Source organism: Cyprinus carpio, chromosome A15 (genome assembly GCF_018340385.1).
Source record: "Cyprinus carpio isolate SPL01 chromosome A15, ASM1834038v1, whole genome shotgun sequence".
NCBI classification, from domain to species: domain Eukaryota; kingdom Metazoa; phylum Chordata; class Actinopteri; order Cypriniformes; family Cyprinidae; genus Cyprinus; species Cyprinus carpio.
In genome coordinates, this window is record NC_056586.1 from 26,042,287 (window position 1) to 26,068,587 (window position 26,301).

Below are 26,301 nucleotides of genomic sequence, written 5' to 3' on the forward strand. Positions count from 1 at the left end.
ATACACACACACACACGTATATGTATATTTATATATATATATATACATATATACATATAATACAAAAAAAAAAAAACACATACACACATATACACACATACATACATATATATATATATATCACACACAACATTTTAGATGTTCATGTACAAACATTTATGCATACTGAATGCAGCCATAATATGACTTAATATAGCTATGTCATTTATGTCCAAGATGATGCATCTTATTTTTTATAACCTAAAGTTAACAAAAAGGACTGGTAAAATTACAAGATATATTTGAAAGTGCTAACATTCTTGTTTTTGTAGCTCTGTTTGAGTCCAGTATTTACTTATATAAATGCACTTTTATAACTAGTGTCTCAAAGGACAAGATGAACCCAGAGAAAGAAAGAGAGTGAAATGCATGCACAGCTCTATTTGTAGCACATGCATATGCTTGTATGTGCATTCTATAATAATACATATGCACTTTCTTTTCTTCTCAAACACACCAGTGTTATTCAGGTGAAGTGTCAGGTTTTCCCAAAGGATGCCTGCAGGGAGCTAAACTTAAGATCTGCAATGTCATCACATTTCTCAAAGTTACTGCAACTCAGGTAAGAGCCTCTAATATGACTTTCTTTTGACCACTTTTTCATTAGGGCTTTGATCACGGCTGTGCCATTTGCAGACCTTTATCGTGCCAACAATGGCATCTGTCGCAGAGGTCAGAGCTTTGGTTAAGCATAAGGCTGATCACAATCGCTGTTTTAATCAGACGGGTCAGAGATTTCTTCGCTATCAGAACCAGTTTGTAAATCACACCACACCCCCAGAGCTCATTCAGAGCACTTTTAGGAAGATTTTCCCAGTGAAACCACTGCTGAACTATTCAAGACATTACACATACCTTAATTATCACATACCCTAAATAATAATCCCAGAGGATTTTTTTTTTTTTTGGATAAATTATTTTGCTCCCAAAACGCTGTCATCATGTAAATGAACCACCAAAATGCATAAAGACATTTCCAGTTTTTAGTTGAAACCGGTGTCATGTAAACACCCCCTTAAACTTCCATTCACCACTTTGCAACCACCAGAATACTCTAGCATCATAGCAGCAAGTTTTGCATATAATTAACACTCCCCCTATCTGTAATAAATCATAATGGGGTTCTAAACGAAAGCTCATGAGGAGATTGTTAATTTAGTATGTGTCAATCACAACGCAAATGCATACAAGCAGCACTTACTTCACTCCTGTGACAATTCTTTTGGCATCCTGACATACCGCCTTCATTTTTAATCTTAATTATCTTTATTTAAGTAATCTGGAGGGAAGCTTGAGTTGAATCCCATGTTCGAGATCCTCCTCTGTGGACAGCGAGGTACATTAGTTTACACTTTCCAATCTGTTTGTCTTTACTACTTTCAAGGACTAGATTAGGACATATAAACTAATGGAACAGAACTGAGTCCAAGTTGAGTTCTTAAACATTTGCTGATAGTGACTACTGCATAGGGACTACATAGGGAAAAAAAACTAGCAGAAACAACATGAGGTTGCTCATGCATGTGTGTGCATGAGGATGTGATTGTTTTGTCATTGATTATTGAGTGTTAGCTTACCAGGAAGCTAAATTCCCAGCTCTTAAGTCAAAAGTCAATCAGAGGATAAAATCCCAGCAACCCTGTTGTAGGGACCTTGGCAGTGAATCGAGTAGAGCGCATCAAGCCCTTGGAGAGCCCAGCCATTGTGTGTTCAGCTAATCACTTCACCTGAGCTTCTATTCAAACCTGAAGTCGGTATGAATCCTTCAAAGCCTTGAAGAGCAACAACAGAAGAACGCCTGATGTTTTATGCATTTTTCTACTTGAAGGCAATATTCGCCTTTTTTAATTCCTGAGGTTTTTGTTGATAAAGCACATATTTCTTAGAATTTCACAGGAGGGTTGTTACCTTGAGAAAACTCATTAGAGAAAGGGTGGGGCATTTGCAGAGCCACAGAGTTGGCAATAATGGAGAATCCTAAAACATCAATTAGGTTTCTGACTTGCCATCCATACAGATTTTATACACATATATACATACATGTACATATACACACACATATACATACATATATATATATATATATATATATATATATATATATATATATATATACACATACATATATGCTTTCGATAATTAAATAAATGATTAAAATTACACTTGTGTTTACTCACCAAAGAACCGCTGGAACCAAATGCCATTGAGTTAAACTGGATCAGTCAGACTTCAGATGACGTTTGAAGTATAGTTATGTGGAACATTATTGTTGACCAGTGAGATTAAAAGATTGGGTAAAACAGATATAAACCAAGCGTCAAAATGACATTTGTTGCGGCTGTTTAGGACAAAAGCACATTTACCTACATGAAAGAGAGTGTTTTATCGCTCTATCACATCTGGTTAGGATGCGGCGCAAGAGCCAGAAAAAAAATAGGCCGCTTGCAAAAATTGCCAAATCGTTAGATGAGGCCGAGCACGACCCTGCTGAAACGTTCCATCAGAATATATGACCGAAGGAGACATTTTTGCTTTCGCAGCAAAGGCGTCATCATTCACAGGACACACGGCGGACAGCCCATAATAACCGCGTCACTGCTGATGATGATACAGAGGTCACCGTGGATTGGTCCTATAAGCACACACACACACGCAAGCAGTCTGAAACGAGGCCTGGAACAGATTAACCACATAGAAGTCTGGAAGATTGTCATTTTTCACCCTCGTAAAGGTCTGGAGTAAGTGCTGAAGTTCTGTGTGGCACAGAGACAGAGACAAACGCTCATAACTCATTCGCCTGACGTACAACAAACGGTCACATGTGAAGAGCTGGAGCTTAAATTATGATTACGGAAGATAAAATGCTTCAATAATCTACAGGTGGGGAAATTCAACTGGAATGTTTAACAGCTAAAAGCTAAAAGAATGAAGTTTTATGTTTTAATGTGAGTAAAATCACATTAATATAAAATACATAATATGCAACTGTCTTAAAAAGTGTAACTACTGTTACTCTATTATATAGAAAATACATTTCCCATGTTTTAGAGTTACAGGTAATTGCATTAAGTTTAGTGTATTTTAAGGTAAGTTAAAAAAATTCTGACTAGAAGCATGTAACGTCAAGTTCACCTGGGCATACTTTTTACTGTCTGTGCAAATGTAAGTTCATTATTGTAAATTACGTTTTGGCTGATTAATCACATATAACGGTTCTGTTAATCAGCTCTCATACATATATACGTGTGTGTGTGTATACATATATAGGCTATATAAAATTAAAATCACAATATTTTTTCATTTTGCCATGTTGTCATTGTTTGAGTCTTTTCTAAGGCATTGCTCAGGTACGTGCTTGGAGTATTTTCCCAGCTAACAAAAATATGTTCTAAGAACTGCTGTTCTTTTTTTTCTTGTCTTCATGTTAAAGGCACCATTTTATAATTTTGCAGATATAATAGGAACATTTTTTCTTGGTTATACAAACGTTAAGAGAACATCCCATTTTTATTATTTTGCAAACATTTATGGGAACATGACTTTTGAACTTTATCTGAACATTCTGAAACGTTTAAGTCAAAAGGTTCCAGGAACTAAGCATAAATAATCCTCTTGTGCTAAAGTTTTGAAACATTATTAAATACCAAATAGCTTTTAACGACCAGTCTATTAATGTAACTGGAAGAACTTGTTTATACCTTTGAGACAACCTTTACCATAATGTTAGCCAAAGTTCTGAGAATGTTACCTGTTAACTGGGTTAGAATGTTGTTGTTGCTTATTTTGCCAAATGAAAAAAAACTGGGATTTTTTTTCACCCATTTTATACATCTGTGAGCCAAAAATTGTATGTCTGATGACTCAGACACCTCTCCATGACAAAAGTAGAATAGCATTCATATCTGTAGCATAAAATGGTGCGAAATGAGTTACACACCTAAGTTTAATACTTAGGATTAGGTGTTTGTTTAAATCCCTAACCTTAAGTATGAGCTATAATTTAAAACTTTAAATTATGTGGGGAAGTCGTGGCCTAATGGTTAGAGAGTCGGACTCCCAATCGAAGGGTTGTGAGTTCGAGTCTCGGGCCGGCAGGAATTGTTGGTGGGGGGAGTGCATGTACAGTTCTCTCTCCACCTTCAATACCATGACTTAGGTGCCCTTGAGCAAGGCATCGAACCCCCAACTGCTCCCCGGGCGCCGCAGCATAAAAATGGCTGCCCACTGCTCCGGGTGTGTGTTCACAGTGTGTGTGTGTTCACTGCTCTGTGTGTGTGCACTTCGGATGGGTTAAATGCAGAGCACGAATTCTGAGTATGGGTCACCATACTTGGCTGAATGTCACGTCACTTTCACTTTTCACTTTAAAAGTAACCATTTGAGCTTAACAGAATCAGTTCCTGTCAGGCTGCTTTTAGACAGTCAGCCTGACTCAGGAAGTTCGTGCAGTTTCTAAAACTTCTGAAGGTGTCCTACAGGAATACCCTGGGAAAAATAAAGGGCTTTATCCTTTTATTTACAGATCTGAGATTCATTTTTCATATAATTGCGGCGAGTGCCTCTCAGTCACGTTCTTTCATGCATAAGCACACAAAAACATACGCGGTGCTCAATTGGAAGATATCAACTGTTTACAGTTTTCATTTGCATTTAAATCAGAGTGAGGAAAATCAAGAGCTTTATTTCATCTGTCTGTCTGTCAGTACACCTCGGTTATCACATGCCGCCTCTGCCTCGATATGATTGAATGTGGTTTTCTCTCCCACATAGAAAACGGATTGAATTCGGAAGAAACTTTGGATAGTTAATATGCAGGCAGGAGGCCAATCAGATTAGCAGCTCACATAAGACTCACATTTTTACAAGGATAATGAGAATAAAATAATAACTAGAGCAAAAGAGAAAAAAATAAAGCTTCATTTTTACATTTTCTTAAGAAAAGCATGGGCACTGTGATGTGGTGTTGTGACTGATTGCCGGGGTTTTGCTAGGCGTTTGCTAAGGTTTTTTTCTTTAAGCTTATACCTAACTACATACACGACTAGCTTAACAGCAGTTTTTGTATTTTGTAAGGCCAAGTTGGTGTGAACACATACCTACTGGCAAAGAAGGTGAGGAAATAATCAAACAAACTCACCTCAACGGTCTTCTTTCCCGGTTGTAGGAAAACTCGATTCATTGTAGAGATTCGATTCGCTTTAAATGGATCCTCGGTTTCAAATGTAGCGTTGAAACAATTGAATCATTCTAATGAATCGGTTCGTTCGAACTGCTCGCTGCATATTGCGTTGGGAATTCCGATTCATTCTATTGAATTGGTTCGCTAGGACGCTTCGTATAAATTAAAAAATTCAAACAATGATTCACCGATTCTAGTCCCTTCATTTCTGAGAAGGGATTTAGCATTTATCTTTATTTTACCGAAGAATATTTAAATCCGTCCATCATCTTATTGAGATGTTTTATTGTCGTTATACAAATTATGGTGTATCCTGAGTATCCTTTTTTATCCTGAGTAGCCTATCCTTTTTCTAGTGATTAAAAATTCTTATTGTTATGTGCCAAAAAAATTGCCTATAGTAAACTATATTTCTATTTAAAGTATAATCTATATTATAAATTATATCTCGAGATGGTTATATATTTAAAATAATATATATTAATTATATATTAAGTAATATATATATATATATATATATATATATATATATATATATATATATATATATATATATATATATATTAAGTAACTTAAATGTAGTAAGCTACTTTAAGCTTAGAAATTAGCTGACTAGTTTTTGTAAATTGTATAGCCTACTTTGTGCAGCTTTTAGCATTGTAACCAATTTCATTAGTTTTAAAATAGGTTTCCCAAAACTACCCCAAGTACCCCAAGGCCATCCTTCACCTTGGTGACTTTTTTGGCAATTTATAATCCACCAAATGAAAATCTGATTACTGTGAAAAGTAATAGCACACCTCGCCTCAACAAACCACACAATTTTAGGTATCCGTCTTTAGCACAAATGCCTTGGGACAAGTCACACACCACTATTTAATGAAGGGTTTACAACAAGGATGGAAACTATAATGATACCGATAAAGATATAGCTCTAAATTCCATCCTGCTTTAAAGAGCTTGAACATTTAAAGTGGCAAACGATGTAATTGGAGCGCATGCTTATTATTGTGAACATTATTGTGAAGCTGTTGCTGTGTCATTATCCTTATAGTTATCATTCTTGGTGTGCCTTTAGGAGTTTAAATCACTACCCCAGTTATACTGACGTTTGATTTAGCATGCACTCTTAAATAAGCAGAAGATCTGACAAAGAAAGAGCAAAAGGCATGTGGAGACAAAGAAAACGGTGAAATAGAGTGACGTGAGTGATAAGAGGAGGTCATGATTGAGTGATGATGGAAAAAGGCATTTGACAAGAAAAGGACTTTGGAGGGGAAAGGAACAAGAAAACCCGAAAGCCCTTTATTTAAGAATTCAGGAAAAGTGGACCACTTGAGGATGGATATTTAGGGAGAAAGAGGGGGACGAGGTCTCCAGCAGCTTGTTCTCAGTCCGCTGTTTGTGGTATTGTGTTTACTCCTTCACACGTGACTCCATCAGCGAAGCAAAGAGTCAAAAGAAAACACAAATTGGACACTTCTTAAAAATAAAAGTTTTATTAACATGTAAAATCTTACACCAGCACTCATCATGGTATCATTTTAGACCATGTCACATTATTTTTAAAGCCTCTTGGCTCTTTTTTCCCCATAAGTCCATTTTTTTTTTCTTAGCAATTTATCACGTGCCGTGATTTGTCCAAAAGTAATCACTGTCTTGTTCCTTAAGCGCACAAAGTCAAAAGATACAAATAAAACAATCAACGTTCATGCACATTCATTTTGCGGTATGAAATATCACAAGTGTTTGGGGCTGTAACAGTTTGACCTGATTAATGCTTTGATTTACTAAGTTAAGTTTTACAAACATAGTACATCAGTTCATGTTCACCACTACAGCAGCATTACTAAGATGAGAGAACTTCATTTATTGACTACAAATTAATTTAGTTCTTTAACTTGAGGTAACACAGTCTGCACAGTGTTTTTATTTTTCATTTTTTTCTGGGTATTCACATTTAAATAAAATTGGAAATAAATTAATAATTTTGCATAAAACATTTAAGTAAACTCATTTAAGACAGTTTAGTACTTGTTGTGGAAACGAAGAGAAGTACTCAAGTCTTTGTACCATATAAAAAAAATTAAATTAGCCAAATACAGTACAATTACAGTGATCAAAATGGATGCTCACAGACTGGGAAATGGTATCAAAGTACAGAAGGTAGCAATAACAACAAAAAACTATTTAAAAATAATTAATATAAATAACAAATACATACAATAATAAATATATTTATTCGTTCTCAGCAAAGCACATCATATTTATTCCACCAATGTGAATATCACTTTTACAGGTGCTGGATAAAAGCTTTTCTTCGATTTTTAAGGACTCATCAAAAATTCCAAGACAAGAATACTAACTGCAGACACAAAGATGGCAGCACTTATCAGGTTTACCAAGACAAAGAGATTACTAAACGAGCATTTGTCGTAAATACAGAGATTGTTCATCATAGTCATCAAAGGTACTAAGAAATGAGCATGTGATCTCGCCACAGTAAGAAGTGTGAGATACTCATTGAAGTTACTAAGATTAGTCTACTCTCATCGTAAATACTAAGATCAGGTTACCCATGAGACAAACTGATATAAAATACTCAGAATCAAAAGAAGGAATACCCATATAAACAGTACGATATGCGAGTGCTCGGGCGCTCGGTTGGAGTACTAAGATATCGGTGACTGATGGCATGACGTGTTTTAAATGCATAGAGACACATGGAGTCATTCACTGTCCTGCGACAAACTCCATTACTAAGATAACACTGGAACTGTAAACAGAACAAGTACACCGCTCTCTTTCTAATGACATCTTCGTTGTGCTTTTGAATCATGCTTAAGGGCGACTGCAGCCTATTATGTTTGTAATACCCCAGGTAAATATGTCGAAACCCCCACCTCACATGGTCTGATATGAACTCACAGCTGAAATAGATCATTGTTACTAAGAACTTGAAATGCAGTCAGGTAAACTTGGACTCTTTGTAGGAATATTTTTTAACACCCTGAGCACTCTCGGACCATATGGTGTTTGGGTTTCAGTAACATTTTTCCCAATTTACGTCGACGCAAAAATTTTATCTATTTCTAATCATGTGAAATAAAAATGTTACAGACTGCTAAAATGCACCATGGTTCAAAAGATTATAAAATACGATTTTTAAAGATTGCAGAATACTTAAGTGCATTGTTGCCTTTTATAAAGCTTTATTATTACTCACTGGAACCAGAATTGAAGCCCCCTTTGAAAAGGAGCCAAAAACTCTTCGGAATAAACTGTTAAAACTTTACTGCTACTGGTATTCATAATTTGAAGTACTTAAAATTTGAGGCTTAAATCTGACCCTGAACTGATAGATCCACTGATTAATGTGAATAAAAGGAAACCCATGTTTAGTGAATTCACATCAGTTTTTTTGGCAGATTCTAGTTTTTAAATTTCTGAGGCTTACGCATTCACATACACACAAAGATTATATACACAGTCTGACAATGAACACATCTGGAGTGGTATCTTTAAAGACAAAAAAATATTTTAGCAACATAATTTCCAGAATAATGAAAAAGTACTTAAAAGATGTCTTAGGTGAGCACAGGTTATAGAGATTAAAGGGGTCATTTGATGCTATTTTCAAAGATCATGTTAACATGCTTTAATGTTAAAAAAACATTATTTTCACTCATTGTAACGCGCCAATTTCTACGAAGCCCCTCCTTCTGAAAAGCTCAGTGTGTGCTCTGATTGGCTGACCCAGTGATGGAAATGTAACGCCCCTTATCTTAATCATGAATTTCAGCTTCCAAAGCAATTATAAAGACAGTTAATAATGTTGTCAGTTTTACCATATCAGTTTGAGTCAGATAAATCTGAAAATTCAGATGACCAAGCCAATTGAGGACAGAGGATACTTTGTAAACATAAATCCATATCTGCACTTGTGATCATAAGAACAACAAACAATATACATTACTGTACACTTCACCAAACTCTGCATAAAACATACATACAGCCTCTGATTCAGTAGTGCCAGATTGTCCTTGCAAAGTTGGAATAGCCCCCTTTTTTAGAAACAGCCTTTGTGCACATCTGGCTGAAATGTTGTCAGGATAAGTAACAGAACAATGTGTTTAAAAAAGTTTGGTTCCTTCTTGTTGTTGATTAATACCAGCAGTGACGTTTTACAACACTGTAAGATAGCGCTGTGCAATTAATCAAAATCGTCATAAAATCACGATTTGAGCATGCACGATTTCTAAATCGCATTATAGCACGATTTTCCGCGGCCCAACCTCCCGCAGTATGCTATCCAATCCAATCAGAATGCAGCACGCAATGCATGGCAAAAAAATAAAAAATAAAATAAAAATCCCTGGACACGGGATTTATTTTTATTTTTATTTTTTTGCCATATGTCTACACATTTTGTAACACCTTTACTTAGTGATTATTTTGACATGTCTGTGCTAGAGAAATGTTACAACTTTTTGATAAAGCTCTAATTGGTTTTCTTTTGGAAATATGTTTCAAATTCATACTGAATGCATTTATGACTGTAAAGCATGTCTGTGTGTGTCAAAATCGTGATTAAAATCTAAATCGCAAAACTGATCAGAGAAATCGCGATAGGTTTTTTTTTTTGTCCATATCGCACAGCCCTACTGTAAGCTGATGTCGGGAGCTAGGGAGCTGACTGAGATGCACCCCATGCCTTCTTTCTTTGCGTATACATTTGGGCAGCATTATGCAAATATTCCCTGTTAGTGATATAGATATGTGAGGGAGAATTCGATTGAGGTGTTTTGGCCAGTCTGGATCAGCCATCTCTTTTAAGCCGGGCTCACACTGTGCAATTTTTAAAAGTCCTTTAGGATTGTACTTGTCAGACTGTATGAACATGATGATCATGTCACACTGTGGGATCTCAGTTGTCATTAATGGTAGACTGTACGACAGTCAAGACGCGTTAAAAACGGGTGTACGCGAGGAAACTTGTCCGGAGTCTTACATTATCAACTTATACACGTTCAGTGACTACGAGCTGAATTGCAGGCAGGGCTGTAATGTTGGCTGTCATTAAAAGCATATGAACTGCAGCGTTTTTAATAGTGCAAGCAGCACTACACACCCACATGAAAACAGTGGCGCAACTGGAGTTTATGTGGTTAGAAGAAATCTCTAGCATTAATTCTGATCATGGCTTGTCTTGAAAAACGAAGACAGTTTGACGTTCGTCATAGGAGAAGTCACACTGCAGGACAGTGCGCCAAATCTTCTGACACTGCCAGAATTTAGTCGGAGGTAAAATTTGATTGCAGCGGCCATTACTCGGCCCTCGGTGAACATGTCAAACCAGCGATTAAAGACTACAGATTTTAGCCTAGGATTATAGGAATCTTTAGGATTTTCAAAATTTGTCTCAGACGACCAAATCATGGCCAAAATCGCTAATCGATAGAAAAAAATCCTTTTGTGGGAGACTTTGAGCTTTGTGACTTTGCAGATCTTAGCACACTAATGAAAAAGGAAAACATGAAAATATATCATATGACCCCATTAATTACTAAAAATGAATTACACCAGAAGAAAAGGCATTAAAAATCAGTAACTTACAACTTTTCTTTGAACGAATGTCAGGAATAAGGACCAATTAGTAAGGTGACTAATTAAACTAAACTAAATAATATTAACATTCCATTCTCTAAAAAGCTAAGAAGTTAAAAGTACTCAATTTCGCTGAACAGTTTTATTATTTCCTCATCCAGCACTTCAGTCAATGACGGTTTATTGAAACTTACCGCCGAATAGCTGGCTATATAAATGTCGGCGGGCTTTAAAACTGCGGTGAGCTGACATGATACAAGAGGCCATTTACACAGAACGCTTTTTTGCTTTTAAATGAGCAAAACACAGCTCAGTGACATGGAAAAGATTACAGGATCTCGACTCGTGCTTTAAAAGTTAACCGTAAACACCAATTTAAAAACGGGGTGTGCATGTGAAAAGGTACTGAAAAGGTAGAATCAAAGATTTGGGTTTTCAAAAATTATTCAAAAGCGGCGCAGTGGAACACAAAGCTTGTTCTTTGTGAAACGGTAACAGCCAGAGCCCATTGCTTATCATCACAGACAGACAGACTACTAGTACTGGGTACGCAAAGTAAAACTTATATTATTTGTGAAGTGAAACTTTAAAATGTAATTTTAGTCGCTGATATGGATGACTGAGATGGAAACTTTCCTCACTGTGCAGTTTTGACTTTCTAACTATCTATAAATGATTGTATCAGTATGAATTGATCATACAGTATATCAAAGCTATCAAATGTATTTCATGAAGAATTGGTCCTTCTTTAATTTTGTGGTTTGATTGACTGGCATCTTGAAGTGTGTATGTATAAAATGTCTATTGACACAGAATGACATGCTGGTATATTAATAAAGATTATTTTAACTTTTGTCTTCTTCTTCTTCTTCTTCTTCTTATAAATCAGACTGTTAAGAAATTAAAGATGCTGACAAAGTCTATTCATTGTGTTAAATAAATATGAAGCCCTACGCTCATTTTTTTATATGATTAAATTGTGTTGATCATTTGAACCCTGTTAATAGATTCAATGTAAGTACGGTGTAACTTGCAGTATGTGCAGATCTGTTCTGGTGCACATGCAGACATAGGGAGCGTGTGATGTTTTGTTTTTTAACCTATGGAGAATATAAAAACATTTTCTTGCAGCATTTTGGCATATTCCCATAGGACTGCATCCACAGACCTAGTAGAGCAATTTTGTGGGAAGGATATAGGAAGAGTTCCACAGTGTTTGTATGAATGCAGCTGTGGGGGTTGCTCACGTTGAGTTTGCATAGCAATAGGGGAGTTTTACAAGGACGATGCTGCAGTGTTTTGGGGAACATTTGGATAACCTCTGCTGCAAACCTAAGGGAGCCCTAGTTTTACACTTTCTCCGTTGAGTTTAAAATTAATTGGTTGCATAGCACAAGGGGAGGCTCTACAGTGCCAAAAGTGCTAACACTGTTGGAATGCCGGGAAAACGTATGTCAAGGTGCTGAACGGTCACAAATGTGTAAGCATTCAGGGAGCGTTTCTTTAATATTGTTATATCATTAGGGAAAGACTTGTGAAACTGTGCAAGTCCTCTGGTGCTGCCTTCTTGTGAGAGATCTGTTAGGTGAGAATTTATGGATGGCTGGAGAAAACAGCCTCCAACTAACAGTGAGAAATATAAGTTATTTTCTAGGGGCGCATGTTTGGAGAAGATGAAAATGTTCTGCAGTCTTTGTCTTTCTCAAGCTTGCACCTTTTGTCTGGTAATGATTTATTGCACTGTTCTCAAACATTAGCATGCATTAATTGAATGTGATTGTAATACTTCTGAGATGTAATAAATTTTTCTAATACTGAGGATTATTATAATTGTATGGTTTCCAACAAATGAAGTATTGGGGTGGTATCTAATGTGAGACAAAAACGACATTTTTAAAAGATTAGTGGACATAATTTAAAACATTTTTGCAGCATTCTTTCTTTGATATCTCTGAACAATGAAATGCATTGTGGGTAAGTTATATTGTGTTTGCTTTGGGCTGATCATCGTTATTGTTGTTGCCAGGTGACTGTTTGTTGCTGCGCTCAGTTCCGCCCTTTGATGTCTCCTGCAGGAAGAGGCGTGGCTTACAAAGTGACAGAAGTATTCTTCGATATTCTCTGCGGAAGTTCTGATTGAGCAGTCCGTACACTACGGCGTTCAGGCAGGAGTTAAAGTATGCCATGAAATAACTCACCACAAACAGCCAATCAGGGACCAAGGGCGCTACACGGGGCGGGTCCACCGCTACAGCCAGGCCAATCAAATTCAGTGGCGCCCAGCAGACGGCAAACAGCACAAAGACGACGAACATGGTCAAGAAGTGGCGTAACTCACTCGGACGGGGGCGTGGCCTGACGTCGGTTGTGACCCGCCTCCTCACACGGAGCACCAGCACCCAAATCCTCAGATAGCAGAACGTTACTACCGCGATAGGAAGCAGGAAATGCACGGTCACCACAGCAATGGTGTAGCCCGCGCTTGTCGTTTGACTAAAGGTGCATGAATAAACGCGAGGGTCGTACGTCAACGACCCCAGTGCCAGGTTTGGAAGAATGGCGATGGCGGTGAGCACCCAGACTAACATCAGTAGTGCCAAGGTTCCGGCGCGGCCGTAGATTTTCTCGTAGGTGTTGGCCTGGCAGATGAAACAGTAGCGGTTGATGGCGATGGCGGTGATGTTGAAGATGGAGCCGATGACGCTCGCTCCCATCAGGAAGCCGCTGACCTTACACTCCATCTCCCCCGGCAACCAGCCCGCGTGCAGCATGCCATGCAAGACCAGAGGGTAGGGATAGCAAACCACCAGGAGATCGGCGAAAGCCAGGCTCACTACAAATGCATTACCTAAGACACACACACAGAGAGAAAAAATTTAAATACAAGACCTAAGTTATGGCATTAGAGTAAGGTGAACTGTTTTGTTACATTCAGATCATGTCAAAATTATTATAGTTACCAGTTTCTAAATTGTAAAAACTCAAAATTACAAAATTCGCTTACTTGACTATTACATTATATAAAAACCAGCAAATTAGAAATGGCAACAACAGTAAGATGTAGTCAAGTACTGTAACTACACTACTGTTCAAAGGTTTGGGATTGGTAAGTTGTTTTTTATTTTTAATGCATATATATTTCTCTTATGCTTACCAAGGCTGCATTTATTTGCACTTATCAAAAATACATTAAAACAGTAATATTGTAAAATTATTATTACAATTTAAAAAACTTTTTCTATTTGAATGTTTTAAAATTTCATTTATTAATTTGATGCAAAGCTGAATTTTCAGCATCATTACTGAAAACTTCGTGACAAGTAGTTAACAGTAGTGTAGCTACTAACATCTAGATAAAAAAAGATGTTTCATATATAACTGTGTGGAATAAGATTTAAACCAATGAAAGGTTACTGTAGACAGGGCTTTTCAGTGTCAGAACAGCAATTTCAGATAGAAGAGATGATGTCTGATGCTGTATCACATTACATCAGCGTAGGATGCTGTGTTTTTGAACAACACATTGTAAATTTCTCTTTCTCACTTGTTAAGTAACTGTGAAAAACAGATTCCAATAAAAATGCATGAGGTTCTTCAGATTTAGACATTTGTTTTTCCATGAAATCATGACACTAATGCAGCATTTATTTGCCACTATAAAATAAAAAGAATGTATTTTTTTTTACAAAGGTAAAACACAAAATGTAGAACACACAAACACAAGAAAGGAAACTTGATAACAGCACCTGAACTGTAGTTGACATATTGCATGTCTGGGAGTGTGGGAGCATGTGTGTGTGTGTGTGTGTGTGTGTGTGTGTGTGTGTGTGTGTAGGACAGGCTCAGGAGCTGTAGTATTCTGACTGTTTGGTTCAGATCCATTAGATTAAGTGCGGTGTCTGTGACACTGAGTTCTCCTCTACAGAAGCACTGTATGGACCCAGTGTCACAGACACCGCACTTTTTGTGCATGTTTGCTTTGTTTACCAGCCGGTCTCTCGCATGCATGTGTTGTGTACTGGTTTGTTGGGAGTTGAGGTTTTCTCCTCAGATCAGGATGTATTAGCATTTATAGATGCAGTTCATATGGAGTTCAACACAGTACTGTACACACACACTTGTATGCCTAAACCAATGCGTTACAGAACTGAAATAGTTTTTTTTAACGGATACATGCATTCAATGAAAATCGATTGAATGCATCTGCAAAAAAGAATCCATACAGAAAGCGATCATTTTAGGTTAATAATCTATTCCTCATGCAAATGACTGATGCTCCATTCACACTGATTTTATTGCCGGAGGTCGGCAGGTCACTAGCAGCCATTCCTCTTGCTCAAATACATTGGTATAGATATTGCAGCAATGCATTTTGTCATGAACAAGATGAATGACTATCAATGCATGATTCAAACAAGCTTAGAACAGCCCTTTCTGACACTGTTTAAATTCTATTGATGCTCATTTGCATAAACGTAAACCTTTTCAAAGTGTTGCATCACAGGACAAGCCCTGTCACCACAAATCGCTGTCAACTTTCACAGCCATCCATTTCCTCTTATCTCACTCTCCCTCTTCTTCTCCATTTTGTCTTTCTCATTTGGATACGTCAATGTCTGCTATCGTTCTCTCGCTTTGTGTCAATATCTCTCACCGTATCTGATTTCTGATCCATCTCTTTCCTTCTCACTTATTACAACTCAATTTGCCTTCCCTCTCTTTCGTTCTTCTCACAAGAAGATTAACAGGCAAGAGGAAGAAATCAGCTGGACTTTTAAATGTTTTAATTGGAACGTCGAAAGGCTTTCTGAGAGAGAAATTTGGTCTAATCTCTTGTTCAGAAACTGGGCCAGAATGTATGCTGTTGAACCTGAAAACAGAGTGTAGCTCGACAGAGATGCCTAAGCAAAGAAACAAATAAAAATCGGCTTTAGTAGAGCACCACACACACACACACACACACACACACACACACACACACACACACACACACACACACACACACACACACTTCGCTCATTATCTCTGTGATCCTACCGCATACTGATGTGAGGAAGAGGGTGTGAGGAATAAGTGTTCAGGAGATGAATTGTGCGCCAGATACACAAATGCTTCCTGTGGGATTCTAGGCTTTGACATTTGGAACAACATTAAGTGTGTTTGCTAAACAGATGAATTTTTGAACTGCTGCCTTCACACTCAAAAACACATTGGCCCCTGCTTTAAAATTATTGTATCACTAACTTATTACATCGATGTTGTTCACCAAAACCATCATGTTCAGTATATTTCAAAATTCAGTTCTCTGTGAACCAATGAACTGTATTATCTTCAATGCAAATTCACTTTGTATAAAAGCGTATGCCAAATGCATAAATGAAATGTAAAATGCCTGCCGTGATTTGAGAGACAAAAAATATCCGATGTCTGGTCTATAGCAGTTCCCTACTTTGGAAACATTCCCAGTAATGGATGCTAAAAGGGATTAGAAGGGAAGACAAGGAGAGAAAATAAAGTTTTAAAAGCACCTCACGAAAAACAGAGAGAGATGCAAGTGAATTGGTAAGAGAAATGAGAGATTCCATGTGTATTCCAGTAGAAAAATTCATAGAATTTTTTAAAAATTTAATTGGATGACCTGATCTGCACTATCTGTGGTGTGTTTTACATTGCGAGAGCAGAACAAAATAATGAAGCAAAGAACCCAAAATGCAGCTAAAGCTGATACAGCAGAAGCTCCTAATATCAATGTCACATTAAAAATTACAAGCTTTGCAATATTTTACAATAATCCATCTCTCATCCATACAATTGGACTGGTCCTTCAAAGCTGGTACTTCAAAACGAATGCAACCATCATCCATAATCTAGAAGAAACAGAAGACTTTCATGTCTCATGTCGATACTCAACACGTTTACATCACACATCTTGAAAAAAAAAATTCTGCTGATTTAACCAATATTACCTCATTTGAAGATGCCGAATTCAAAGCTATCAATAAAAAAAAAATTCTAATTATATATATGTATCAGCTTTAATGCATTTTATCAAATAACAAAAGCAGTTAAATGACAAAAGTTTTAATGAAAAAAAAGAAGTTCTAAATCTAAATGTATCATTTACAGTTACTTACAATTTACAAAGGATTGGAAAAGGTGGAAATGTCTTCAAAAACATTTATACATGTGAAAAAAATAGGCTGAGAATCGAACAAATAGTTGTAACCTGGCTCATATGAAGACAGGTATCATGTCTTTTCTTGCTGATTAAGGCATAATACAAGATTTCTTCACCTGACAAATGGTTGTCAAAAGCAAAAATGCTAACTAAGACACATATTTTGTGAGAAAGTGTGACATGGCCGATCAAAACGGGCTCTATTTTTGAATTGAGCACCCCAAAACTGTTTAAAAAAAAAAAAAAGTACAGGATTTCATTCAGCAAGTACTGTTTGATGCAGGCCAGTTTTCATTTTTTTTTTATGTTTGTGTTTCACAGAAGAGAGAAAGTCATAAATACTGGGATGGCATGAGTGTAAGTAGTCGATGAGAGACTTTTCATTCTTGGGTGGAGTATCCCTTTGACTATTCAAGTCACTTTTTCAAAATTTTGCATGCTGTAAAATTCTAAATGTCAAACAGTGGAAATGAAAAATGGGCTAATTGGATTAAGAATATACTGTTTTCAACTGTTTTAATATTACACTTATAGTATATGGTCCAAATGTATGCTTAGGACAAACTGGATGGTACATTTAATTACATATAAGCACAACTGATGAGCAAGAGCGATTCAAGCCTATTATTTAAACAGGTTAATATTAAATCTAGAAACCCAGTATCATGGTCTGGCCCACCAATAGCCTAAATGTCAAGCTACACCAATGGAACTCATTAATGCTTCAACCGTTTCTCCTAGGCATCACTGACATTAAAAATTAGATTTTTCTCCTGAGAAAATGACCATCACATCTCGTTTCAGAAAAGAGCTCAACAATGTCTTGTGGTCAGATTTGCTCAGGTACAGTAACAGCTAATTTAATTTCGCATCATGCAGAAAATTTTAGGAGGAAGGGGATATTGAAATGAGACACACATGAGAACTCCATTAGGTCTTTTGAGCCACATACCTCTGAGAATTAAAAGTTTCCTTCGGGTGTCTCTCTTACAAACATAAGCACACACAAAGGCTTAAATTAAAAACAGCATAACAGAGAATGCCCCCCCCCACACACACACAACCATTAATGACAGCAACGAAGGATAGTGCTTAGTCAACATGAATGTTAATTAAATCTCTAATGCTCAAACTAACGAGGATTTCACTAACTCATTCACTATTTCATAAGGTAAATACACACATGAAAGTTTCTACCACAGTACCATCTCTCTTTTACCTAACTGGGTGTGTGTGCATAAGATAAATGAACGCAGGTCTAAAGTGCTTCCTGACGTAGCAGCTCCACAGGCAATGTCCCCGGGGAATTTGTAATCTCACTTGGCACCAATAACCCTGTATCTGAGGAAATTTTAGTAGGTGTGTGTATAAAGGAGCGGCTTTGTTGGATGATTAAACTGTTTTGTATAAAATGGCCACACACTCACACACACACACATTCATGTAGAAAACGCAACATTTTTCTTTGTCAGCATGGATCATGTTTCACTGCGCGTCGCTGACGTGGCCGGTCTCCGTTGACACTGATGCTGTTTTTGACTGACCTCTGCAGCCTGTGTTCCATTCCAAACTTTAACACTTTGACCTCTACATTTTCAGACGCACCAATCACTTTTACAGCTCTTAATCTCTGACCTCTTGTGCTTTTTTTGCAGAAATGACAAAGAGCCACCTCTCGCTGAGATTTTACAAGATTGCTAGGTAATCTGCAAGTGTGCACAGCATAAAGTTACAAGAGGCCATGACACACCAAGATGACTGTCAGCCGGCAGCAAACGGGAGGCTGTTGTTGAGCATTTGTCAGCTCAGTTTTAGGGTATGTTCTCTGCCGTCGGCAGTAGTCAGACCCTGTTGGCAGCATTTATGGCCAATGAGTGTGTTGAATCGGCATCAAGCAGTCGTTGAGACAGATTACTCGGATTGGCTGTTCAGGTTGGGCAACCAGGGCATGAGAAGAAAAGAGAAAGTGATGAAAGTGAGCAAATGACAAAGTTAAGAGGACACACAAAATTCAAATATTCAAAATGTTAAGGCAGTGCTGCTTTGGTAATGGTTTATATATCAGCAGTCCTGGTTTCAGTTTCGGTTTTTGATTGACAAATTTAGACTATTACCACTCAAACATATGTGATAGTTGGCTGTTGTCTTCATGGTGTGTTAAAGTGCAACTTTTTAGCCCAGACGCAATGTACAGGGGTTTTCCTGCATTGAGAATAGGGACTTTAAGCAACAGCTGCGAATGGAATGGAGAAGGATTGCTTTTGACATTAAATGATAATCTATTGTCAGAAGAAGAGTTTTTACTCGTGTTTGATGCTAATAAATCTAAAAACCTAGATTTACAGTGAAAGCAGTATTTGCCTTTTATTTTCAGTGTCATGGAGGAAGATGAATGCCTAAATGAATTTTGTGTCAGAAAATGCGACCTAGCATATCTATCGTTAAAATTAGCTTAAATTTAAAACATATCAACACAGATTAAATAAAAGACTAATGGTAGAGTCATATACTGATGCAATTGCACTGCTATATACCATAAAACGTAACATTTACTTAGCTAATCTGTCATGTTCTAACCAGCTATTCTCCCATAGTAGATGGTTACAGTAGAACTTCAAGAAGTAGTAGTTAAAGTCATGCAAGCTCAATATGATGTCTGAATGCCGTTGCCGTTCCATCAGTGGCGGCTGCTTAAAGTCCCTAATATTTTGGCAGCTGCCTAAGGTTTATTTGATCATTTAATGTGATTACTGGGTGATGTAGAGGACTGCTGTGCTTGTGATGGCATTATGGAGCGCATGTTGATGACTGCAGGAGTGAACGACGCCTATGTCTAGTCACAGTGTTTTATTCCCTCATTACTTTGATCAAACTTCTCACTTCACCTTACTTGCCTTTGTATGAAATTACCTTCTTAAAATAAAGAAATATTATGCTGATCTTACGTGGATTTGCTTTTCAAATTAATCATAAAATATAAGTCACATTCTGGCAACTAGTGCATAATGGCTAAGCTAGCATGTTATCTTAACATAGCATTAAATCACAACTTGTTTGCTCCAAAATTAATTACAACATCAGTCAAGTGTTTAAAATAACCTATTTCTCTGATCCAGTGTTATAATTGAATGAGACAGAAAGTATATTACACTGAACAAAATTATAAAATGTTTTTGCCCTCATTTTTCATGAGCTGCACTCAAAGATCTAAGACTCTTTCTTTGTACACAAAGGCCTATTTCTCTCAAATATTGTTCACAAATCTGTCTAAATCTGTGTTAGTGAGCACTTGTCCTTTGCCGAGATAATCCATCCACCTCACAGGTGTGGCATATCAAGATGCTGATTAGACAGCATGATTATTGCACAGGTGTGCCTTAGGCTGGCCACAATAAAACTCCACTCTAAAACGTGCAGTTTTACTGTATTGTGCTGGATATTGGCAGGAACTGAAACAAGCTGTCATATACGCCAATCCAGAGCATCCAAAACATGCTCTATGGGTGACATGTCCGGTGAGTATGCTGGCCATGCAAGAACTGGGATGTTTTTAGCTTCCAGGAATATGGAATATGGGGCTGTGCATTATCATGCTGCAACATGAGGTGATGGTCGTGGAGGAATGGCACAACAATGGGCCTCAGGATCTCATCACGGTATCTCTGTGCATTCAAAATGTCATCAATAAAATGCCCCTGTGTTTGTTGTCCATAACATACGCCTGCCCATACCATAACCCCACCGCCACCATGGGCCACTCGATCCACAATGTTTACATCAGTAAACCGTTCACCCACACAACGCCATACCTGCCATCTTGCCCTGTACAGTGAAAACCTGGATTAATCCGTGAAGAGAACACCTCTCCAAAGTGCCAGACGCCATCGAATGTGAGCATTTGACCACTCAAGTCAGTTACGATGACGAACTGCAGTCAGGTCGAGACCCAAATGAGCACGACAAGCATGCAGATGAGCTTCCCTGAGACGGTTTCTGATGGTTTGTGCATACATTCTTTGGTTATGCAAACCAGTTGTTGCAGCAGCTATCCGGGTGGCTGGTCTCAGTTGATCTTGGAGGTGAAGATGCTGGATGTGGAGGTCCTGGACTGGTGTGGTTAAACGTGGTCTGCGGTTGTGAGGCCGGTTGGATGTATTGCCAAATTTTCTGAAACGCCTTTGGAGACGGCTTATGGTAGAGAAATGAACATTCAATTCACGGGCAACAGCTCTGGTGGACATTCCTGCAGTCAGCATGCCAATTGTAAGCTCCCTCAAAACTTACAACAACACCTGCACAATAATCATTGATAAAAATCAGCATCTTAAAATGCCACACCATTGAGGCCAGCCAAAGGCACACCTGTGCAATAATCATTGTGTCTAATCAGCATCATGATATGCCACACCTGTGAGGTGGATGGATTATCTGGGCAAAGGAGAAGTGCTCACAAACACAGATTTAGACAGAATTGTGGACAATATTTCAGAGAAATAGGCCTGTTCTGAGGGTCATGGGTGTCCCAACGCATGTTTACAGGATATGACAAACTGTTTATTTGCATTTATTGTCAGTGCTTAGCACGCAGTTTACATGTTGGAGTACTTTGTACTGTGTGCATTAATTACTATGTTCAGCTACCATCGAAGACCATTTTTTACCTTGGAAAAACCCTTATTTGTTGTTGTTTGGTGTGTCATGGCTTTTAAAGCTAAGAGAAATGTCCTAACAATTACTGCAAAAAAAATGACTTGACAAAGTGTTGTACATTCATCGTATCAACAAAAACCCCACACTTTTCCCCCCAAAAGATCTTCTTTTGTGTTCCTCTGAAGAACAATGTTTCTATTTAAAACCATCCGATTAATGCTTCACTCCTCATAGTTCAATGCTTCGGGAAACATTGTCATCAATCATCTGAAAGGCCCTTTACTGGTCTACAGGGATATGACCCTCAATTTTACAAGAAAAATGTCTTAAACAGATCACTTTCTTTTACTCTAGGGAATTACAAGGCTGCCAGGGCGTGATGGAACACAGCCGGACAGAAGTATGGGCATGGTTTTGTCATCTCATTTGTATACAGTTTACCCAGACCCAATAGGATTCCATTCTGTCCGGAACTGCACAGCAAATATAACCTTTAGGAAAAACTAAACACATCTGATGTATTAATCAATACTACCTGCTCCTGCTGTTCAACTGGACACAGCACAAAGCCGAGCACGTAAAAGAACAAAAAGGCACTTGTGCCATCATTTGAGAGCTCCGATACTTATGTTTCCTTAATCATCACGGGTCAAAGTGAAGGATGCAGTCAAGGGTAACATTTATTGCATGCTCTTTGAGTATCTATATAGAGCACCAGCAAGCTCATCAACTCTATGCTAATGAGAACCGAATGTCACCTTGTGGTACACAAATACACTCTACCAAACACAAGCAGAAGCCCATAATATGTGAGGTCACGGACCAAATTGTCTGAATAAACAGCAGCTCAACAATTACAACTTTAATAGCTGACTGGGTTGTAAACATGATAGAGATGAAGAATAAGAGTGAAAATTACTGTCAATACGGCCTCTCTCTTTATCCAAAGACACAAATACATCTGTAGTTTTATTTGAAAGCTGGAGTGCAGGGCTGTGCTGGTAAACAGGTACATTTGTTAAGACAGTGATGGGATGATACCACCTGCACATTTCAAGATAAGAAAATGTCAAAAATCTCCAAAGACACAATGACGTGCATAGAAAAGCTCTCTCTTCCCTTGCTGCTCGCTCTCGCTTTGTCTGTTCTGACTCTCACACACTCTATATTACTGATGACTATTACAGAACACAGCCGACATATCAAACCCTGACCTAATAACACAGCACTGTCGAATGGTTTGAGACGGACTGCCTGTTTGGAGATATTGCAGTTAATATCTGTGTTTACCTATTCTCTCTTTTTTACTATCTTTTTTTCTGTTGCCATTGACAGTTTTTTTTTCCTGTGCTCTAATGAGTAACGAAAAGCTGAAGTCTAAAAAAAAATGCATTTTAAAACCCCACTGGCCCCTAAGACATCACAGAGGGCAAGAACTCCAGCATTCTGAGGTCAGATCAAGCAAATTATAGAGAGAACAAAAGAATGCAATTTCACTCTTTTTTTTTCTCTGACAATTTTTTCCCTTTCTATTTTTTTTTTTTTACATTGTCCTTTGCTTATCCATTCACTCTCTCACATCTAATCCTTCTCTTTCTTTTAGAGAATGAACATGCTTTTTGAAGTTTTGTACACTTCACAATATGAAGAGATCAAAGCTATGTGAAGCCTGAGACTGGAAAGCACTGCCAGATAATAATAATAATAATAAAAAATGCAAATTAAAATCTATAATTCGAAACCATATGGTACTTCATATTAATGAATGAGGTACTCCAATCAAATGTTTTTTCTGAGTGGAATTAACTGGAATTGCTTTACATTTTCTCTCACACTCACTCACACCAACACAGCAAGCACATAAGTGATAGATGCTGGTGGTAAATCTGAGCTATTGCTGTTTCAGACACGCAATTCACACCCCAGCACTCATTCTCAGGAACACACATATGCGTGTGTGTGTGTGTGTGTGTGTGTGTGTGTGTGTAAATTATTGATGCACACCAAAGGATTTCGTTTTTCCCTGAATTTTTAAAATTAAATATCCTAACATACATTTGTCATCTTCATAAGCATACCACAACTCTCTAGCTCACATTCACATGGTCTTCAAATGTCCGTTAAAGTATCACTGACAGACAGCCTTGAGTGCAGTGTTATTCTCAGGCGCTAACCATCTTTGATATCCGTGTGTTATGTAACATCCCTCTCGTGTCCATGAAACATATTGTTTAATGAACTCTAAATGAATGAACAAACTAAATCATGAATGGATTCATGAGCAATGAATGAAAAACAAATGAATTAATAAACAAATGTGTAAAAAATAAATAAATGAAATAATTTCCACATTTTCACTAATAAAAGATGAGTGTCTTAAAACTGATTTAAAGACAAAGAAAGGATTTAAATGATCAAATACCGAGCCTCAAATGCTGTATGTATGCAGAACGGATGATGGAAATCACTGGAAATAATTTTAGACCAATTGTCATCTTTTTGTATGAGATTTGTATTGCCATTCATGCTCAGACCATAGTGTGCACGTGAATGGTTGGTAACCGTGTGAATGAAGCACTAGGTTTATTCTTGAATTTCTCACGGGAACACATGCACGACAGCTGATGACAGTATTAATGACCCTCCTCTGAAACTGCAAATGAGTCATACGCGTATTATACTAATAACTCCTTGTCATGAGCCAGTGAATGATTCTCGTCTACTTTTAGGGGCCGTTCACCAGGGACGCGTTCTTTAAATCGATTTGCATTGTAGTTTAACTTTGGAAACGGCGTCTCGGAATGCGTTTCCGTTCCTTGCGTTCAGCTGTTTTGAATGCAAGAACGGGTCATGTGCGAACATCCCCTCATCTCTCCGTTAATTAATGTGGACTGAGCGCGCGCACTCACTCACCCGCGTTTCTCAGTTTTCTATTTCTGAGCACCGAGATGATCACCAGCACGTTACCGAGCACATCCACCACGCTCGTGAAGATCAGCACACCGGCGAGCACCATGACGACCCACGCTGGCCGCGCGCCTGCTCCGCTACCCCAAGCGCGACCCTGCCCGACTTCCGTCCGGTTCCTGATGAGGGAGACATTCTCGGGCATGTCGAACGAACTTCACCCTCTCTCACAAAAACACGCTCGGTATCTTCCTCACGAAGCCTCTGCCATCTTCACCCTCGTCAACAATTAAACATTTCCACATCCTCAACAAGCCCTGGGGAGCTCGGTGACGCGCTTTGTTTTCTCATTCATGTGCCACATAAAAACATTTTTTTTTCCACCCGGTTCTTCTGTTGATTCACGAATACGTTCAACTTAGTGCTCTTTCTCCCTCGCCGCGCGCTCTTTTAAAACTCACTCACGGTGAGAGCGCGGCGACGCACGAGAAGGTCTCCGGTATTTCCCATTGATGATTGAAGGATCACGCTGGCGTGGATTCACCCCTCTTCCTCCTCATCCAATTCTTCCTCCTCTTGCCGTACAGCTTCTTTACATTGACGCTTGAGCTGAGACGCTTTGAGACGCCGCTATGTCCAGTCAGTCAGACAGACTTTATTTATTCATTAATTCACTCGGCGGCGACGGAATCCGATGCGTGAGATCAGATGATGGGCTCCCGTTTCGGTAGAATTCCCGTCTCAGAAGTGTCAAACCATTAAGTGCAATGTGTGACTGGTTTTGGCACCAGTGTGTGTCGTTAAAAACGCTTATTTGTGTCTACGATGGTCTTGAGGAGCAAGACTGTCGTTAAATGAAAGAATGCAACTTAGAAAATGAGCATTTCTGAGCAGTAATTCCGTGTTTTCCAGCCTCAAAGCGACGTCCCTCCGCGACTCAGTTTCCGGTCCAGTTCTTGTATAAGTCCAGTTAAACGACAGCTGGAGAGACGTCGCCTTCGACCCTCTCCGCACGGCCGGTCTCTCGCGCTCTCCCCATTGAGGACCGAAATCCGCGAGCGCGCGCCACCGCTGTTTACAGCTGCTCCGTTCACACGCCTTGGAACCTCCGCGTGTGTCTGAACTTGAACTGAGAGCGCGCAGGTGCACGTGAGGGCGTCCTGCCACAACGGGTTTGAATTAAACACAACCATCACCAAACACCAAGAATTTCTTTGAATACATTATATCAAATAAAACCTGTAGTAAAAGAGCAAATAAAAATGTCTCTTTAACACATCGCCCCTTTTTAAATAATTAAAAGCCATTGTAAGGAGTAGTGAACTCAAAATGTGAAAATTACAAAATTCATCAACAAGAACGTCATTTATGACACATAATTGGTGGATGATGGGTCTAACTTGCTTAAAATATATAAATACCTGTATGAAAATACAGTAAGTTATAAAACTTAAAATAAAGCAAAATATTCAGTTCTGCTCAGTTCCTATCTCTTCCTCAAAAATGCCTGTGTATCTACATACATTGTGAACTTTGTTTCAAGATGGACTTAGAAAAAGAAGTCAGCCAAACAGATTAGAGTTTACTAGGTCAAGAAAGTGCCATCCAGTTTTGTTTGCAACATGCATCAGATGGTGAGTGAACGGACTGTAGGTGGTCCGTGGGCCTACCGCCTGAAGCACTGTTTAAAACTGAGACTACACATACTTTTAAACAACACTGCATATAATAGATTCACGAA

General features: G+C 38.2%; 1 protein-coding gene across 1 annotated transcript; it reads right to left on the bottom strand.

Annotated features, from left to right (window-relative positions):
• Positions 1-9,701: 9,701 nt before the first annotated feature.
• LOC109068998 (melatonin receptor type 1B-A-like) lies at positions 9,702-25,775 on the bottom strand. Its single transcript, XM_042771610.1, has 2 exons — positions 24,567-25,775; positions 9,702-13,673 (listed from the first exon to the last, which is right to left on the bottom strand). The coding sequence occupies exons 1-2, from the start codon at positions 24,763-24,765 to the stop codon at positions 12,805-12,807; spliced, it is 1,068 nt and encodes a 355-aa protein (XP_042627544.1). The 5' UTR covers positions 24,766-25,775; the 3' UTR covers positions 9,702-12,804.
• Between the last annotated feature and the right edge of the window lie 526 nt (positions 25,776-26,301).

Coding starts and splice junctions, on each gene's coding strand:
- LOC109068998 (XM_042771610.1), bottom strand. CDS start 24,765: ATGCCCGAGAATGTCTCCCTCATCAGGAACCGGACGGAAGTCGGGCAG. Junction 13,674..24,566: donor TAGAAAACTGAGAAACGCGG/GTGAGTGAGTGC, acceptor TGTGTGTCTTAG/GTAATGCATTTGTAGTGAGC.